General features: G+C 45.4%; 1 protein-coding gene across 1 annotated transcript in view; it reads left to right on the forward strand.

Annotated features, from left to right (window-relative positions):
• COL27A1 (collagen type XXVII alpha 1 chain) overlaps positions 1-20,357 on the forward strand; it is a 309,507-nt gene that overhangs the window by 236,068 nt on the left and 53,082 nt on the right. Inside the window, exons 38-41 of the mRNA XM_063144913.1 lie at positions 7,907-7,960; positions 8,603-8,710; positions 14,628-14,681; positions 17,127-17,180. Of these exons, the coding sequence (XP_063000983.1) occupies positions 7,907-7,960; positions 8,603-8,710; positions 14,628-14,681; positions 17,127-17,180 (270 nt within the window). The remainder of the gene's footprint in view (positions 1-7,906; positions 7,961-8,602; positions 8,711-14,627; positions 14,682-17,126; positions 17,181-20,357) is intronic.

Here is a 20,357-nt window from a genome sequence, read left to right on the forward strand (position 1 = left end):
ACCAAGGGTCCATCTAGGCCAGCATTCTACTCACACAGGGGCCAACTATATGGCATGAGTAACCCACAAGCATGACTTGAGTGCATAGCGCTCTCCTGTTCACATTCTCCAGAAACTGCTATTCATGGGCATATTGCATCTGATACTGGGCATAGCATCAGAACCCGTAGCTATTGATGGCCTGCTCCTCCATGAATTTGTCCAACCCCCTTCTAAAGCCATCCAAACTGGTGGCTCTCACTACATCCGGTGGAAGCGAATTCTGTAGTCTAGCTAGGTGCCGTGTGAAGAAGTCCTTCCTTTGCTCTGTCCTGAATCTCCCACCCATCAGCTTCGTGGGATGATCCCCATTGGGTTCTAGTATTTTGAGAGAGGGAGAAAAATGTCTCCTCCACTTTGTCCGTACCATGCATCATTTTATACACCCGTTGCTTATCTCCCTGTCATTCCCTAATGGGTTGGTTATTTTCCCTTGCTGTTCCTCCTCTCCTAGCAGGAATTTCTCCCTAGTGTGGGAATTACCCAAAAAGAAGGCAGATAAGGAGAGATGGATAGTGGATGAGGAAAGGCAGGCGAGGACGTTGCTTTTTCTGTGTAAGCATTTTCCTTCTTCTGCCTGTCTTCAAGTGATTTTTCCGAGATGATTCTAACGTGTACCCATGCTCTGAAAGTCTGACACAGCCAAATCACTCCTGTCAGGTGCTGAGGCCACCCTCCACCCAGCCTTCTCTCTCACACACTTTTGGACTACTGCTGCTACTACCACTACTACTACTACTACTACTACTGCTTTTCTTGCAGCCATATCACATTGTTGGCTCATATTCAGGTTGTAGATCACAGGCTGAATATGAGCCAACAGTGCAATATGGCTGCAAGAAAGGCAAATGCTATTTTGGGCTGCATTAATAGAAGTATAGCTTCCAAGTCTCGTGAGGTACTGGTTCCTCTCTTTTCGGCCCTGGTTAGGCCTCATCTAGAGTATTGCGTCCAGTTCTGGGCTCCACAATTCAAGAAGGACGCAGACAAGCTGGAGCGTGTTCAGAGGAGGGCAACCAGGATGATCAGGGGTCTGGAAACAAAGCCCTATGAAGAGAGACTGAAAGAACTGGGCATGTTTAGCCTGGAGAAGAGAAGATGGAGAGGAGACATGAGAGCACTCTTCAAATACTTAAAATGTTGTCTCACAGAGGAGGGCCAGGATCTCTTCTCAATCCTGCCAGAGTGCAGGACATGGAATAAAGTTAAAGAAAGCCAGATTCTGGCTGAACATCAGGAAAAACTTCCTGACTGTTAGAGCAGTATGACAACGGAATCAGTTACCTAGGGAGGTTGTGGGCTCTCCCACCCTAGAGGCCTTCAAGAGGCAGCTGGACAGCCATCTGTCAGGGATGCTGTAGGGTGGATTCCTGCATTGAGCAGAGGGTTGGACTCGATGGCCTTGTAGGCCCCTTCCAACTTTCCTATTCTATGATTCTATGAAGTTGGCTCTACTCTATTAGGACCTACCAGGGCTAGAACTGGCAACATGCAGCATTGTGCACAATCACAGCATCTCCCTAGACACTGAAGGATTGCCAGGTACTGGTGTGGCTCCGTCCACCTTGGTTGGCCGCTGGCTGTCCTCAGTGAGAAGCACTATAAAGGTGTCACATTCAGGTTGTGAACATGTGCAGTTAGGTGCTGAGATTCTAAGCCCTCCTGCTGAGACGTGAGACAATAAAGAGCTTAGCCATGCAATCTACAGAGCTTTACTCAGCAAATAGACATCTCTTCGCACGTGATGGCAGTGTGAATGCTAGGAGCTATCCTCTAAGCTGAATTAGCCTTACAAAGCGAGGCGGTTGCCTATCAACTAAATGGACAGTTTCCTGCCATGTCCAGCAGGCTTTTTCCTGGACCCAGTCTTTTAGGGAAGGTCTTCAAGCTCTATCCTCCACCATGTGGCTCATCTAGCAGACTGCCTCCCACCTTTTTGCAACTCCACCTGCTTGAGGCAGATTCTGGGATCTGTCAATTCCGATGTTCCCTCCCCCTTTGACAAAGACTGAGTTCCTGGGGAGGGGGAGGGGGAGGGGGAGGCGGGGCAAGGTGATCTCTGAGCCCAGGACTCCTGTTTGATAAGCTCCTGGGAAGATTCCTCATTGACTCTTGGAGAGTCTTAGAGAATTTCCTCCCCTGCTCCCGTTCTTGGACGGTCTTCTTCAGGCGCTGAGTCCAATTTGGGATCCACACCAGGACACGGAATAACGGGCTCAAGTTAAAGGAAGCCAGATTCCAGCTGGACATCAGGAAAAACTTCCTGACTGTTAGAGCAGTACGAAAATGGAACCAGTTACCTAGGGAGGTTGTGGGCTCTCCCACACTAGAGGCCTTCAAGAGGCAGCTGGACAAGCATCTGTCGGGGATGCTTTAGGGTGGATTCCTGCATTGAGCAGGGGGTTGGACTCGATGGCCTTGTAGGCCCCTTCCAACTCTGCTATTCTATGATTCTAAGAACCTAACCCTAGGTAGTTTTAAACCTTGGATGTAATGGCCTTACAGGGCCTCCCTTTAGATGTCCATCTATACTACTTCATTTGCGAAACACACAATGAGGTTTTCTCTTCTTCCTGATACGCTAGAAAAAAGACCAAAAAAGCTGCTCATTGACGATGTTTTTTTTTTTTTTAATAATTATGCTTTCTGAGCACGGGCAGGTCTGCTTTTTAAACTCGCTTAAATCACAGCACAATTGTAATTACAGGAATAAAAGGGAGTTTGCCCTGCTGCCCTCATCGCCTGCTGCTTTCTGGGTGGTTATTTGGGGAAGTCTGGAGGACAGTAGGAAATGTATAACTGGCTGGGATTTTGCCTGGGTAATACTCATGTTGACTGAATTTGAGCTTGATCTCTGGTTTGGACCTCCAGGCTTTTACTCTTCATTTGGGGAATAATCCTATGGATGTTTAGACAGGAAAAAACTCCTGTAACTCCCAGCATTCCCTGTGCTGGCTGTGGAATTCTGGGAGTTGTAGGTGGGGTTTTTTCTGTCTAAACATCCATAGGATTGTGTCCTTAACCTCCTACCTTGACTCTTGGTTCCTGGCTCCCACGTGACGTCTGCCTTCGTCTCGGTTTGACATGGACTATAACAGGAGCATCTTCTTTGCTGAACTGATCACGGTCTGCTATTTATGTTATTGGCGGGTTAAATGGGGTGAGCTGCTCTTGGGAAGAATCCCATTCCAGGAGGAAGCTTAGAAGCAAATTTATTTTCTCAACCAGACCAATGACCCCCGAACTGCACACTGAGAATATACACAAGGCTTCTCAAAGAATAAGAGATATCAAAGGGCTTCCACACAGTTCTCTTTTCTTGGCCAACTGAGTTGAATCCAATCAAAATGAATGTTTGGAAGTGAATTATCCGTATAGAAAGAGTGCCCATCACGGTAGTCTTTTGCTGGAGAGGACACCAGTAAAGAAAACCTAAAAGCAATGAACCCCAGGAAGTGGTGAGAAATGTTAGACTCTACTGTTCTGCATGCTACACTGGCGTCCCTCCCACCCCCCTGCCCCTCTTCCTCCCTCCAGGGAAGCCATTCCAAAATTTCAGAAAACTTAGCAATCTCTGTGGAACGCTTCCCTTCTTACTTCCTCAGCATCTAACAGTGGAGGTGTGCTTCCCCCCCCCCCCGAATAAACTCTTCAGTCTTAACATCTGGAAAGTGCATAGCAGTAAGAGCTCGGTACGCTTATGAAAATCTCCCCATCCAACACTCTCTCACATGTTTGGGGATCTCAAATGACCAGGTCTTTGCTTATTTCATGGGTGGGCAACTTGTGACCCTCCAGATGTTTGGGTCTACAACTCCAACAGTGATGGGAGTTGTAGGCCAAAACATCTGGAGGGCCACACGTTGCCCACTTCTGACTTGATATAAGAACATCAGAAAGGCGCTGCTGGATCGGGCCAAAAGAGCAGACAGAGGAAGAGTATGGATGTGAGAGAGGAAGACCATAGCAAGAAAATAAGAGCCTGGTCCAGAGTGAAACTTGGAGGGGTCCCCAAGAGTGTCTTCCCTGCCCCCACAGAGGGCATCACTTCCCCATTGCCATTGGCTACGAGAGAAGTGATATCTCGTTCATTCTGTTATTTATTTGCTGTAGGTAACTCCCAATGATTTCAGGGGGATTTAAGCCTCTTTTTGCAAATGTTAGAGATTACCACGGGGCACGGTGAGTTGCCCCACCGTGCCCCTCTCCAACCCCAAACTCCCATCCCATATCTTTCCCTGTCCTGTCTGTAAACTCTAGAAGCTGTCTGGAATGCAAAAAGCTCCCTGTTCCATACTACAAACCCCTCTGTCCGGGGCCAAATTAGGCTGCATGCACTGTGCCCGAATGTAGGTTTCCTCAGCATCAGTATTGGAGAGGCGAGCTTAATATGGGGCAAGAAAGTGGCAGAGAAAACCCCGATGAAAGCTCAAACTCCTCGTTGCCAGAATGTCATATAAACCCATTCTTTCATGTGCATTTTGGCAGCTGTTATTCCATTCTGTCTCATCAATTCTTTGGCTCACGGCCCGGGGTCTGCAGGACTCATCATAGAAGAGTCCCTTGGCTTCCATGTTCCAAGTGATGAAATGGAGATGAGTCATCCCACATCCCTGGGAAAATACCTAATATCTTCCCCGTCTTTCTTCTTCTTCTTCTTCTTCTTCTTCTTCTTCTTCTTTGCTACATGCTGTTCATGTACAGGTGCATCCAGGGCAGGAAATTTGGTGTCCTCTGTGCTGATTCTCTCATTACCATGTCAATGAGGGGACACGTGCAACCCAGCCTCTACGCCTCCAGATGTGCTTTCATTTATAAAGTACATTTCACTTAAAAGAAGAAAAAGCAAGACGACTGGTAATTAAAGTCCCCTTCCCAGGGGAAACAGGCGCTAATTATTATGGGGCTCCCGGCAAAAATACTTCCGATCCTCCAGGCATTTTGATTACTTGCAGAAGTGAATTGTTATGCATTTCCATTGTTGTTTTATTTGTAATTTATCAGGGTTGTACACTTCCTGAAAATCGTAAACTGGGTCAAGGGTACCGTTAAAATATTTGAAATAAATAAGGGGGGATCCATCACTATTCTTAAGTCACTCTGAACAGGAAGGTAATAAAAACAGGCAGAAACTCTTGAGAACATACGGTTAATGTCTAGGGTTCACTGTATATGAACTTAAATTTTTAGTTAAAGGCCCAGTAGCTCTTAAAAGCCTTAACAGCACTTTGCCCGTCCACACGGGACAGGCAAAGGGTGCGTTGCCAAAAAATAAAACAATGATATAAATATTGTTTTTTTAAAAAAAAACAAGGGAGGACAACACAGAAACAATTTTGGAGGAAAGAGCTTAGTATAGAAGCAACCTTTGTATCCTGATGCCCACTTGGGTGAATAGATATTCTGATGCAAAAAACCTCAGATTTCTTTATATCATAGAATCCTAGGATAGCAGAGTTGGAAGGGGCCTCTAAGGCCATCGAGTCCAACCCCCTGCTCAATATAGGAATCTACCTTAAAGCATCCGTGACAGATGGCTGTCCAGCTGCCCTTTGACTGTCTCTAGTATGGGAGAGCCCATGACCTCCCTAGGTCATTGGTTCCACTGTCATGCTGCTCTAACAGTCAGGAAGTTTTTCCTGATGTCCAGCTGGAATCTGGCTTCCTGTAACTTGAGCCCGTTATTCCATGTCCTGCCCTCTGAGATGACCGAGAAGAGATTCTGGCCCTCCTCTGTATGACAACCTTTCAAGTCCTTGAAGAGTGCTATTATGTCTCTTCTCCAAGCTAAACGTGGCCAGTTCTTCCATTCTCTCTCCTCATAGGGCTTTGTTTCCAGACCCCTGATCAGCCTCAGTGAATGGTTCACTTACCTACATACTCATATGATAAAGAAAAAAATGGAAATGGCTTTAAAGCAATGATGGAAGAAGCGGCAGGCAGAAAAAAAAGCTAGTGTGGTTAGAGGCATGGATTAGGACTGCAAGGACTCAGATTCAAATCTCCACTCATCAACAAAGCTTACCCACTGGCCATGTTCAGAGATAATGGCAGCATCCATCAACAAATTGTACGATAGCTATGGTTTGTTCTCAGGTTAACTTGGGCTTGTTTAACCTATGATCGGCCACAAGTGACCTTGTTCAAATGTCACGAAAACAACCCTTGAACACTCCAGGGTTGTTCATGGAAACTGGAAGCGGATTGAGCGCGGCGCATGTCCACAGCGCACATCATGTGGAATTCGTGGGTTAATTAACCCACAATTTGCCAACAGATGCTGCTGTTACATCCGAACGGAGCCACTGAGTTTGGGCCAGTCACTTTGTTTCTGCCCTGGCCTACCCTACAGCGTTGTTGTATGAGAATACAAATGTGCATCGGAACGAATCAAGTATGTTCCCGTGAGCTGGATGAAAATGGAATATAAATCAATAAAAGTAGGGAAAGGGTAGTGAGGAACAGCAAAGGAAAGGAAATCTCTCCTCCAGAGGCCCACGAGGCCTTCAACTGCTAATACAAAAGGGGTTTATTTGTTTATTTAAAATATTTATCTCTTGCCTTTCTGCTTCCGAACCTTCATAGTAACAATCAAGAAAACCTTTGGTAATAAAAATCAAAACAGCTATCCAAACAACCGTATTTGTTGTTCTAAGCAATTAGAAAAATCAAATTTAAAGGAACAGAAGTAGCAATGCAGGAGTGTGGTTAAGTAATTTTAGACTCCGGACTGAACAGTCCTCTGCTTTCTAGAGTTAGAGTGCAGCTGGCTGGGCATGTACGCGGTTCCAGATGCTGATTTTATTATGTTTACTTTAAATATATATTACCCTTTATTTAAAAAACAAAACAAAAACAAAATCGTGCTCATTACCAAGTCAATGTGTTTAGCATCAGGACGGCAAAAGCAAACTCGGCTTGATTCCTGCGGTCACAGCAATGCTATGGTTTCAGTGAGATTGAAATGCAAAATTGCACGCGCTCAGAGGGTTTCGTTTTTCCTTTTCTTTTTTTACCGGGCCTGGCAAACTGGTTTTGTTTGGGTGCTTTGCTCTAATGTATCAGGAACGTTGAGAAGCACAGGAGGGAAGAAACAGGGGTGTGCATCACAATTGAAGTAATAATGCTTCTGCCTAAAAGAACATCAGAAGAGCCCTGCTGGATCAGACCAAGGGTCCATCTAGTCCAGCACTCTGTTCACACAGTGGCCCACCAGCCACCGGCCAGGGATGAACAAGCAAGACATGGTGCAACAGCACCCTCCCACCCATGTTCCCCAGCAACTGGTGCACACAGGCTTACTGCCTCTGATATGGAGGTAGCACACAACCATCAGGGCTAGTAGCCATTGATGGCCTTCTCCTTCGTGGATTTGTCCACTTCCCTTTTAAAGCCATCCAAAGTGGTGGCCATGACTACGCCTTGCGGGAGTGAATTCCATAGTTCAACTCTGCGCTGTGTGAAGAACTCCTTCCTTTCATCTGTCCTGAATCTCCACCAAACAGCTTTCATGAGATGACCCCGCTGGGTTCTAGTGTTAGTTGAGTGGGGTCCTGGACTCCCCCCACCCAAAATCCTGTCCTGATCACGGCCCTGTAGTAGTCCTTAACGCCTGATGAGACAGTACAATGCCACTCTCTTGGTATCTGTTAGAAAAGGAAATGCAGATTGCAGAAATGGACTCTCCTACAAGATGGGACAATAGGTGGTGGTGTCAGTGTCATGGCACCTCAGGACAGTCTGAGGACTAATAGCAGAGCATGATGGAAAGAGGGTTCTGGTGCCAACTGGCCTGTCTACTAGGACTCCGGTCTGCTCTGGGAGGTGTTAGATGCTGACGGGGAAATTATGTCTCCTGTCTCTTCAGGGACCAGAAGGAAAACCAGGCCTGCAAGGAGAAAAAGGGAAAACTGGACTTAAGGTATGGAAGCCCCTGTTTCTTCCTGTTCCTATTGATGATCTTCGTCTGCCTTGTTTCTTTTATTTTTGCCCTAGTTCTCACTCACATGATTGACCTGTGTCACTTCAGACCATAGGAGCGGGATTACCTGATTGCTCCGCATGGAAACATTCCCTAAACCCAGAATACCATGGAGAAGGGATCAAGGCTGTCTTTCTACCTTTTGGTTTTCTTTGGAGGAGCATTCAGTCCTGAGACCATCACCCGTGCTCTGAAGTGGTACAGACCAGACATGAGTTCTAGAGTGACTGTATGGAAAGGAAGACAGGGCTCCTGAATCTTTAACAATTGTACAGAAAAGGGAATTCCAGCAGGTATCATTTGCATGCATGCAGCACCTGCTGAAATCCCCTCTTCATCGCAACAGTTAAAGCTGTAGGAGCCCTGCCCTCTTTTGTATCTGGTCAAGGGGCAGGGCTCCTGCAACTTTAACTGTTGTGATGAAGCGGGGATTTCAGCAGGTGCTGCATTCATGCAAATGACCCTTGCTGAAATTCCCTTTTCTATACATCTGTTAAAGATACAGGAGCCCTGTCCTCCTTTCCTTGACTATGTGGTCTAGGGTTCCCTTGCCCCATAACTGATATGTGCTTTTATCTTTAGGGCAGCAAAGGGCATCAGGGGCAACTTGGAGAGACCGGCCCACCTGGGAAGACAGGATCCAAAGGGAATCAAGGCCCGAAAGGATCCAGAGGTACCCTAGGAGCTATGGTGAGAATAGAGTGTCAGTTCACGGAACAGAATTCTGGGGCACTAATCCACTGCTATTGCCTTTCTCAGTTACCTGTTACCTGTACAGGTAGGGGTCTGCTCAGGTGTTAGATCAATGTTCTTTTCACCCAAGGACGAGATCCAAACAGCCCTTAAGCACGACTCCACCATTCCAACGACAGAGGGTTCAAAAGCGCTTTATTGATTAGTAATCAAGGCCTGGTCTCTTCAAAGGGAGCAATCAGACAAAAGACATAGGGAATATGGTACAGTATTAAAGCTTTCAAGGGGCAGGGCCCAGTAGCAGCATTAACCAATCAGAACATAACACTGAGGCATAGCTAATTATGCTAAACAGTCCTGTAAACAATACCTTTGGCCTGACAGTAAGTTACAGAGAGTTAACTTCGACACAGACAGCTGGAGCCAGGACTCTTGTTTATATTAGTAATCAAGGATGCAAGGACGCACACAAGGAGACATTCTCATACAGGGCATTTTGACATTTCGCTTGGTGTGCAATGGAGATTTTACAGTTTCCTGTTAAAAATGGAGGTGGTTCTGCTAACATTCCCCCCCTTTAAAGCAATTTAAAAATCAAGCTTGCTAACTTCTTTTAGATCATCTGTGGCTAAGGCTTCACAATACAAATACATTTGCTGGTGGATTACAGACTTTGCAAGATTTTTCATAACACAGGGGAAGCACCTCACCTGTTGGAGGTCTCTTCCCCTCCAGTCACCTGAATTTGTAACCCTGAAGACGGGGGTATACCATAGGAACCCATACTCACTCTATTGGTTCAAGGCTTTATTGAGACATAGGCCTTATCTACAGGAAGCAGGATATTGCACTATGAAAGCAGTGTATGGAATGTGTCGATGGGCCCCAACAGTGGTCACAGCATTTGAAAGCGAGGAGGAGCTGAGGAGCCTTATGACGAAGGTGAAAGACGAAAGTGCAAAAGCCAGGTTGCAGTTAAACCTCAAAAAATAACAAGATTATGGCAACCAGCTTGATTAATAACTGGCAAATAGAGGGAGAAAACGTGGAGGCAGTGACAGACTTTGTATTTCTGGGCGCAACGATTACTGCAGATGCTGACTGTAGCCAGGAAATCAGAAGACGTTTACTTCTTGGGAGGAGAGCAATGACAAATCTCGATAAAATAGTTAAGAGCAGAGACACCACACTGACAGCAAAGGTCCGCATAGTTAAGGCAATGGTATTCCCCGTAGTAACCTATGGCTGAGAGAACTGGACCGTAAGGAAAGCTGAGCGAAGGAAGATAGATGCTTTTGAACTGTGGTGTTGGAGGAAAATGCTGAGAGTGCCGTGGACTGCAAGAAGATCAAACCAGTCCATACTCCAGGAAATCAAGCCAGACTGCTCACTTGAGGGAATGGTATTAAAGGCAAAACTGAAGTACTTTGGCCACATAATGAGAAGACAGGATACCCTGGAGAAGAGGCTGATGCTAGGGAAAGTGGAAGGCAAAAGGAAGAGGGGCCGACCAAGGGCAAGATGGAGGGATGATATTCTGGAGGTGATAGACTTGACCTTGGGGGAGCTAGGGGTGGCAACGGCCGACAGAAAGCTCTGGTGTGGGCTGGTCCGTGAAGTCACGAAGAGTCGGAAGCGACTGAACGAATAAACAACAATAAAGCCGTAGTGTGGCTCCTGCCTTTTATATACCGCTTTCATACCGCTTTCATACTGCTTTCATACCGCTTTCATAGTGCTGTATCCTGCTTGGTGTAGATTAGGCCGTACACATAGCAATAAGGTGCAGCAATACAATAAAATGGGTTTTAGCCGGAGTTAGTCATAGGTCCTTTGAGATAAAAGGGATTTAGGTTAGTCATACTAACTTAAGTCCCATTGATCTCAACGGGGAGCGTCCAGTGGTGACATTCTGCAAACTCCAATCGTGGTAGTGGAGTGCTGCTGAATCTTCCCGTTGTGCAAGCTTGCACAACCGGTTGCACAATGGGTGTAAGCTGGTTGTGTAACCTGTTTCACAATGGGTTGCACAAGAGTTACGCAAAGCCGCTTGTGCAACCACGCTTATGCAAACATAACTTTCATTGGATTCTTCTCTTGCGCATATTTCAGAACTTCGTTTCGGCTAGCGCAACTTTATTTGCCCTAATGGAATGACACAGTTGGACACCATCTATAGTGTCTTCTCTAAGTATGACTAACTCTGGATACAACCCAATGATTTCTACTACCTGCCTATCTTCACCAGTGCTAAGCAGAAAAGCAAATATGACATTTCTTGCCAGTCCCAAGATCTCTCTGTAAGGTTGACCGAAGGTACCGTTGATGGTCAGGAACTGTGGACAGGGTCTCCTCCTCTCTTAAGGATCAGATAAGGAGATATTTATTTATACCTTTGGTTATTAAAGTGGGCACACCTGGCCAACCCAACCTAACTAACTAGAGTCAAGCATGTGATGTTCCATTTCTGGAGAGATGAGGGTTCAAGTGTAAAATTACCCACCCATCCCAATGCTTTGAAGACTCCACCCCACCCCGATCTAGACCTTCTACCCAAGTGAGGGTGTCAGGTTTAGCTAAAGTCCTGACAATTGAACGAAAACACACGGGGGCTGCAGTTGATAATAATCAAATATCAGGAATGCCAACAGGCACGCAACTGTGTAACAATTTTAACAATATAATCAAACAGTGGTGATACACAGAGTCAAAAATAATGACTTCTATTTTATATAGTGCTTTCAAATAGAACAATTCAAGGGTGCAAAATTATAAAGGTGACAACACAAGGCAAAACAAGGCAAGATAATTGCCTTCTTGTAAAACCTCGGCAATAACATATAATGACAGACTAATATACTGTATTATTAATTATGACAGGATTCCGGTTATATATCTTTTCCCGTTTCGTCAGTTGATTTCAGACTTCCTCAGATGCATATTCTTTCAAGTCAACGCATGCCGTCAAGAGCCGTGGGGGTGTCGACAAAAGATGGTACTCCCTAAGTTTCTTCCAGCCTGTGCCCCGGCTGAAAATTCCTAAGCTTCCAAGTGGCGAAGAAACGGTTTCTTGCAAATGCAAATACAAATACGGTTTCTTAACTTGGAAGCTAAGGAATTTTCAGCCGGGGCACAAACTGGAAGAAACTTAGGGGGTACCATCTCTTGTTGACACCCCCACGGCTCTTGACGGCACATGGTGACTTGAAAGAATATATGTCTGAGGAAGTCTGAAATCAACTGACGAAAAGGGAAAAGATATATAACCGGAATCCTGTCATAATTAATAGTACAGTATATTAGTCTGTTGTTATATCTTATAGCCAAGGTTTTACAAGAAGCAATTATTGTCTTACCCTGCCTTGTTTTGCCTTGTGTTGTCATCTTTATTATTTTGCATCCTTGAATTGTTCTATTTGAAAGCACTATATGAATAGTTAAAGGAAGTTAAAGGAAGCCAGATTCCAGCTGGACATCAGGAAAAATGTCCTGACTGTTAGAGCAGTACGACAATGGAATCAGTTGCCTGGTGAGGTTGTGGGCTCTCCCACACTAGAGGCCTTCAAGAGGCAGCTGGACAAGCATCTGTCAGGGATGCTTTAGGGTGGATTCCTGCATTGAGCAGGGGGTTGGACTCGATGGCCTTGTAGGCCCCTTCCAACTCTGCTATTCTATGAGTCTATGATTCTATGATAGAGGTCATTATTTTGACTCTGTGTATCACCACTGTTTGATTATATTGTTAAAATTGCTACGCAGTTGTGTGCCTGTTGGCATTCCTGATATTTGATTAGCTAAAGTCCTGCCATCTCTGTTCCAGACTCTTAGGCCTTGCCCAGTTGACTGATGCAGCCGTGGACATCACTTAGCCTCAGTACACATCAACGTGTGTCTCTAGCTCTTGGGGTTACACAAGTCTTCGCTGCAGTACCCAAGCTTTGTTATAGATCAGTACTTCCAGGGGAAATCCTCTAAAATATCAGCCTAAACAACCCCTTATGTCGCTAATGGTCAATTGGGCATAAAACTACAATCCATCAACTGATGATGCAGAAAATGAGCCCTTATCTTTGGCATCTCCCCTTCCAGGGAATATCTTCAAATACTATGTTAGCAGATCAGGAAAAATAGGGGTTACGTCAGCACGCACACCTCTACTTTCTCATTTTTCCATTCTTACATTCATACTGTCTCATTTCCGTACTGGTGAAATAATAATAATAATAATAATAATAATAATAATAATAATAATAATAATATATTTTTAACCATCTGCACAAAAATCTCCATGGATTCCCATGCCCACGTGGAGGGCAGTCACGAAGTGTGATGGTTTGGGAGGAAGGATCTTCAGATAGATTGTAGTGTTGGCTTGTAGTGATGCTTGATGACATGTTAAATTTCTGTTTATTTTATTTCTGTTTTATTTATTTATTTATTTATTTATTTATTTATTTATTTATATGCGGCCTTATCTGCTAAAAAAGTACAAACCCCATCAAGGAGGTGTACAGTAATTCAACCCATCAAACCTTAAAACGATGCAAACAAGAGCCATTAAAGCAGTGAAAACGTTAAAACTCTGCATTTTGGAAGGCCAAATTGAAAAGAGGGGTCTTTACAACCTTTCTAAAGATCAAGAGAGTAGGGGTTAATTGTTGTTCTAACCTTTACAGAATATTTACTGGGGGTCCAGACAATTCAGTCTTCAAAATGTGAGCCTCCCATGTTTTCCTACTGCCTCCGGAGTCTATTTCTTTCCGGAAAATAAATAAATAAACCATTTAACGATGAAAAGGCAGGATAGTTGCATGTTACCTTTTGATTGGCAGCTCTAGGGGTCCGCTGTGCGGATGCAACCGCTTGTCTGTCTGTGTCACGTGGTTCACACTAGGGATGTGCTCTGCTTCTTCTTGGACTGGAGAAGCAGGAGCGGATCGGGGGGCTTCGCCTCCGCTTAAGGCGGAGGTGAAGAGGATCGGGGGAGTCGTGGAGCGTTGCGGAGCGGATCGAGGTGAAGGCGGATACTTCGTCTCGATCCGGAGCTCCGCAAAAAAGGTAAGGGGGGTTTACTTGGCCCTGCCGCTGTCGCCGCCCGTGTGGCGATGGCGGCAGTGCCAGGTAAGGGGGAGGGGGTCTTACCTGCGTCCGTCGTGGCCCATCCCAGCTTCACTAGAGCCCGCGGCTCAACTGTAAGCGGGGCCTACAGTTCCTGGTTGAGCCGCGGGCTCTAGTGAAGCTGGGATGGGCCGCGATGGACACAGGTAAGGGGGAGGAGGGAGGCCTTACCTGGCGCCACTCCCCACCACTGTGGAGCTCCGATTCGGAGCTGGAGCGTCCCCTAGGTGGATCGAGGCGGGGCGGATCGGGCGCGAAGAGGATCGGGGGGTCCGTGCACATCCCTAGTTCACACAACCGCTGCATCCCATCATGGACCATTCGCCGCGGGGTCCATATTGGCAATTCAAGTCCCCTTCCGCGGCTTCTTGTGTCAACCAAACCAGGCGAGGGTGGCTTTTTTGGGGTGGTTATCAAACCACCCCACAACCCTACAACTGGGCACGGGTTCCTGATGGTTTGCTAACCAACCCCAACCAGCCCCCCTCCCTGGATTGGGACAAGAAGCTGCACTTGGCACTAGTGGTGATGTAAATTGGGTTGGCACGCAACCGGTGCTCTCAGGGTGGTTAACAACCCATTGTGCGAAACAGCCCATTGTGTGTGTGTGTGTATTTGATGGTTACTCAAGGAGAGCATAGGGAAGGAATAGCAGTGGAGCTATTATACAAAACCCCACTGGAGAGTGGTGGAGATAAAAGAAGGGTTTGCTCCAGCGGAAACACTGAATGAGTGATTTGACCGGTATGAAGCACCATTTGCTGATCAGGGCACCCCTCTTCTCTTCTCCCCCCAGGGTGCTCCGGGCCGAATGGGTGTCCATGGAGAGCCTGGCTTAAAGGGCTATCAGGTAAGCCATGCTTTGGGACTGCCGGGGCCCTGGAGTTGCCTTTTATCAGCCGTACTGTGGTGTGCCTTGCTTTGGGACTTGTGTTCGAGGCAGTCCTTCCTCTCCTAACGTTACGCTTGGTGTGGAATGAGCAGATGCCCCATTTCTCAGAGTCCCCAAATCCAAGGAAGCTGGAAAAGTTACGGTTTACGAACAGGACAAGGAGAAGGTTGGAATACCTCTCCTAAAGCTTCATAGCTGGCAGTAAGAGCCATAAGCTAAACTATGGAAAAACTTCCTGACTTCCTGACTGTTAGAGCACTACAACAATGGAACCAGTTACCTAGGGAGGTTGTGGGCTCTCCCACACTAGAGGCCTTCAAGAGGCAGCTGGACAACCATCTGTCAGGGATGCTTTAGGGTGGATTACTGTATTGAGCAGGGGGTTGGACTCGATGGCCTTGTAGGACCCTTCCGGCTCTGCTATTCTATGATTCTATGCCGGGTTTTTTTTACAAGTTGGCCCCGCCCACTTTTGCCTTTGGTCCCGCCCACTTTTGCCTTCAGCACCACCCGTCATTAGGATGTGCCTGAAATGGAATTTGGCCCAGAGTTGAAAGAGTTTTGATGCCCCTGGTGTAGACAATAAAGGCCAAGATGCATCACTGGCGTGACAAAAAGTAGTGGCTGGTGGCTCCAATTTCAATGGGACTGTGAATCCATTCTGGGTTTCAGCCAGAACTCTAAAGCAGCCATCCAATTTACTGAACCTTCTTTGGGGGATAAGGTTCAGCACCTTGGAGAGCTCCTTCAGTGTTCCAACTGGTTCTGATTAAACCCTGGAATGGATTCACAGCCCCACCAAAATCAGAGCCACCAACCTCCAATGTCTGACAAGATAAGCTTCATTGGATTTTAGGAACAGCGCTCAACATCCAAAGGTCCTCCTCTGGGTGCCTACTCTGAAGGAAGCTCGGAGGACGGCAACAAGGGAGAGGGCCTTTTCAGTGGTGGCCCCCTAATTATGGAACAATTTCCCCAACGAGGCTCACCTGGCGCCCACATCGTTATCTTTTCGGTGCCAGGTCTAGACTTTTCTCTTCTCCCAAGCATTTAACCGTGTATGCTGAGGGTTTTTTTTAACTGACTCCAGAATAGTTGTTTTAAATGGACGATGTCCATTTTTATACTTTTTATGGTTTTAAATTTTGTATATTTGTTTTTTTAATGTTTATTTATTTATTAAATTCATATACCGCCCCATAGCCAAAGCTCTCTGGGCGGTTTACAAAAGTTAAAGCAATGAACATTAAAAACCAATATACAAAAATTTTAAAAGCATACAAACAGCAATATCCATATATTTATTTATGTCCACTGTTTTAATCTTTGTAAACCGCCCAGAGAGCTTCTGCTATGGGGTGGTATATAAATGTAATAAATAATATTTATTTATTTATTTATTTATTAAAGTTATATACCGCCCCATAGCCAAAGCTCTCTGGGCAGTTTACAAAAGTTAAAAATAGTGCACGTTAAAAAGTATACAAAAGTTTAAACCATCAAAAATATAAAAACAACAGTATAATATTTATTTATTTATTTATTTATTTATTTATTACATTTTTATACCACCCAATAGCTGAAGCTCTCTGGGCGGTTCACAAAAATTAAAACCATGAAGAACACCATAAGACAACCAGCAATCTAAAAACACAAATACAAAATACAGTATAAAAAGCACAACCAGGATAAAACCACGCAGCAGAAGTTGATATAAGATTAAAATACAGAATTAAAACAGTAAAATTTAAGTGTAAGTTAAAATCAGTTGTTAAAATACTGAGAGAATAAAAAGGTCTTCAGCTTCAACAGAATAATAATAATAATAATAATAATAATATAGAAAACTGCAGTTTTTTGGCCTAGCTCAGTTTTTAAAGGCTTGTGGAAAGAGGCCTTGGAGTGCCTTCGCCAGCCAGGGTTCCTTTAGTCAGCCTGCCAAATTTCAGGTGCTCTGGTTTCACATTCTTGGCTCATTCTCACTCCCAAACATGAGCATTTTTCTCTTTCACCCCCCTAGCAGGAAACATGTACATTTTGTAATATACTTTCCAAAGCACAAACCCCAAAAGTGCACTTACCCCATAGGGTAAATAATGACCAACTTGTTTTGGATTGTGGGGGTTGTGGGGAATGAGGTTTTGGAGGTGCGCAGGTGCGCACTTCCGGTCACGAATGCAAGCTTGGGAAATGGTGGAAAGTTCCTGAGAATTGTGCTCCCGTTTGCGTTCGGGTTCAGGTTTACGAACAGAACGTGTTTGCATTATTTGCGGGCAGCACCGAAATCCTCACCCTGCCCTAGCCAAGGCTACATGGACCAACCTGGTACAAGGCGGCTTCCCCTGTATCAATATCAGTGTGCCCGATCGAATGCATTTTTATTTTATTTCCTCTCCTGTGTAGGGGCATACGGGATCGCCAGGCCCAATCGGACCACCTGGACCCCAAGGTGAAAAGGTAAATGGGCAGAATTTATGCAGCCTAGCAAAGTTTGAGAAAGGGAACTGATGGTGACAATCTCTACACTTCCTACTCGTGAAGAAACTGATTTTCATCCCACACGGTGATTTAAGGTGCAATTCTATGTATGTTTAGACAGGAAAAAGACCTACAAGTCCCTGTGAGTTGTGGGCCTTTTTTTGCGTCTAAACATACATTGAATTGCACCTTCAGGGATTGATCACTCTGTCGGTTTTTGTCATATTCTCATTTTTCTAATCTCAAATTCTGTTCATCCCAAAATTTGATGTTTTTTTTGTTTTGTTACGTTCTAATAAAAACTTGCATGCAGTTTCGTGTGCATTTCACCTAATGCATGCATTTTTGAATGCATTTTCACCTGGTATACACAATGGACTTGTTCAGGCAACACGCTAAGCCGTGAATAGTGTGTTAACCATTTTGCAGCAAGTGGTTTGTGAGTGTGTTTAAACTACCATGGTTAGGACTGGTTCACACTAAAGTTATAATGTTTCGCTCAAAACACTTCACTGTCATGATTTAGTGTGTTGACTGAACAGGGCCTGTTTTTGCAAATGATTTCCCTCTTGTTATGCATGTTTAATGTTATTTTCACTTAAAGACGCATTTTTGTGTGTGTGTGCAAAAAAATGCATACATGTTGTATGCATTTTAAAAATATATATTGGAAAACTCAGTTGAACAATTCAGAGAAGTGTAAATTACGAAGGATAGCTGAGATTCAGTTAACTTTGAACTGATATGTGAACAAAACTCATTTCTCTCTTCCTCTCCCTACGCCTACTGTGACTATGAAGGTCGCTCCAGGCCATGTCCGTGTTTAAAAAACCTTCTCTCTGCATCTCTAAGAGAAGGAAACTAATATTGTGACCCTGTGCCCTTTTGGGGAATAAATCCCATTGAGCTCATGAAACTTTCTTCCCGAGTAATTATGCAGATGATTGGGAGTGTTAAATTTCTCCAGCTGTTTAATTTTGCTCTGGATTACGAAGACTGGGTTTTTCTTTTTCCCTCGACTCCCCATCTGCTCATGCTAAGTGTGTGAGATCAAAATTTCACTAGAAAGAAGATCCTTCCCAAACCAAATAATACAGTTGGCCTAAACCTCCCAAAGTATCTGCATTAGCCTGTTGGAGAAAAGAAAAACCAGACCAAACAATGAAGAGCTTTGTGGCACTCTAAAGAATAACAGCTGTATTCGTGGCCAACTCTTTCACGGACTAGAGTCCACTTTTTCAGCTTCATGAACTCAGCTGGCAGATACGCACGCGCCACGCCAAAAATGTGAACGGAACGTTTTACGACGTCGTTATGCAAACAACAAATCGTTGTTATGCGATTGTGTGATCCAGCCTTCCTCAACCTGGGGCGCTCCAGATGTGTTGGACTGCATCTCCCAGAATGCCCCAGCCAGCAGAGCAGAGCTGGCTGGGGCATTCTGGGAGTTGTAGTCAAACACATCTGGAGCACCCCAGGTTGAGGAAGGCTGGTGTGATCACTCATTACTGCTATGGTGACTGAAACATCTCTAACCCTTCTGCTTGTTCTAGGAAGCAGAATTTTCTATTTCTCATATGCTCGGAAAAGGTACCATCATTTGACTAGGACATGAACCTACATCAGGCTTCTATTAAGCCTAATGCTCCACACGGTGTATATGATTACGCCTCGCACTCCACTAATTCACAACTTGGAACATTCATTCCAAGAATTGAAATGTAATCTGGCGTTATTCTCCAGCTCAGCAGGCCTCATACAGCAGAGTCCCTGACCATCTGTTAAAGAACTCAACTTGTTCAGATGAGGCACTATCGTCCGAGTACAATTCAGATATTATTGGTTCAGTCTGTGAGTTTGATGCCTACTTAGCCTGGTTTTCAAGAGCGGATTCCTAAGGTGAATTTGGGACCAGGGCGGACGGCTGCCGAGGGCCTGTTGGGCCTTGTGAGTGCTCAGGGTGCGGGTCCACGAAAAAGCTGTAGGCACCCGACAGGGTCTGAGGGGGTGAATGTGAAGGAGTGTGTTGGGCTCCTGGATTCACAACATAGCCATGAAAGAATTAGACGCCCTGCTACTGTGTATCCCACTGATAACTGGTGTGCAACAGATGCGTTTCGTGTTTGGGAATCTGCAGTCGAGTGCAAAACAAATAAGCAAACCAAAATTAAGTGAAGAGAAGCCTCCAATCATCTCTTCCATGGGCTTCCCTGATCCTCTAGGCTGTCCTCCTCCAACTTGCCTTCTAGAACGCTTGGCATCATCTTTGAAGGCCTCCGTCCTTCCCTACGGAGCTTCCAGTGAACTGATTTCAGCATTGCATTGCAACATGGCAACTTTGAGAACATGAGAACGTAAAGAACGTAAGAACATAAAGCAACGAGCTCTGTGTTGGTAAGAACACAAGAACGTAAGAGCCCTGCTGGATCAGACCAAGGATCCATCTAGTCCAGCACTGTGTTCACACAGTGGCCAACCAGCTGTCAGCTGGGGACCAACAAAGCAGGACACGGTGCAACAGCACCCTCCCGCCCATGTTCCCCAGCAACTGGTGCACACAGGCTTACTGCCTCGGATACTGGAGATAGCACACAACTATCAGGGCTAGTAGCCATGGATAGCCTTCTTCTCCTCCAGGAATTTATCCAACCCCCTTTTAAAGCCATCCAAATGGGAGGCCATCACGACATCCTGTGGCAGTGAGTTCCATAGTTTAACTATGCGCTGTGTGAAGAAGTCCATCCTTTTATTTCTCCTGAATCTCCCACCCATCAGCTTCATGGGAGGACCCCACTGGGTTCTAGTATTTTGAGAGAGGGAGAAAAATGTCTCCCTGTCCACATTCTCCACAACCTGCATAACTTTGTACACCTCTATCCTGTCTCCCCTTAGCCTCCTCTTTTCCAAGCTAAACAATCCCAGCCTTTGCAACCTTCCCTCGCAGCGGGCTGGCTCCAGCCTCTTGATCATTTGAGTTGCCTTTTCTGCACTTTTTCCAGCTCTACAATACCTTTATTTTTAGGTGCGGTGACCAGAACTGTGTATACAGTATGCGAAGTGTGGTCGCACCATAGATTTGTATCAAGGCCACACACGCTTGGTTCTAGAGAGGGTGGGTGGGAGAAATCTGTTTGGAAGACTGCTTTGCTGTCTCCT

The sequence above is a fragment of the Elgaria multicarinata genome, chromosome 19, assembly GCF_023053635.1.
Source record: "Elgaria multicarinata webbii isolate HBS135686 ecotype San Diego chromosome 19, rElgMul1.1.pri, whole genome shotgun sequence".
In the NCBI taxonomy this organism is placed as follows: Eukaryota; Metazoa; Chordata; class Lepidosauria; order Squamata; family Anguidae; genus Elgaria; species Elgaria multicarinata.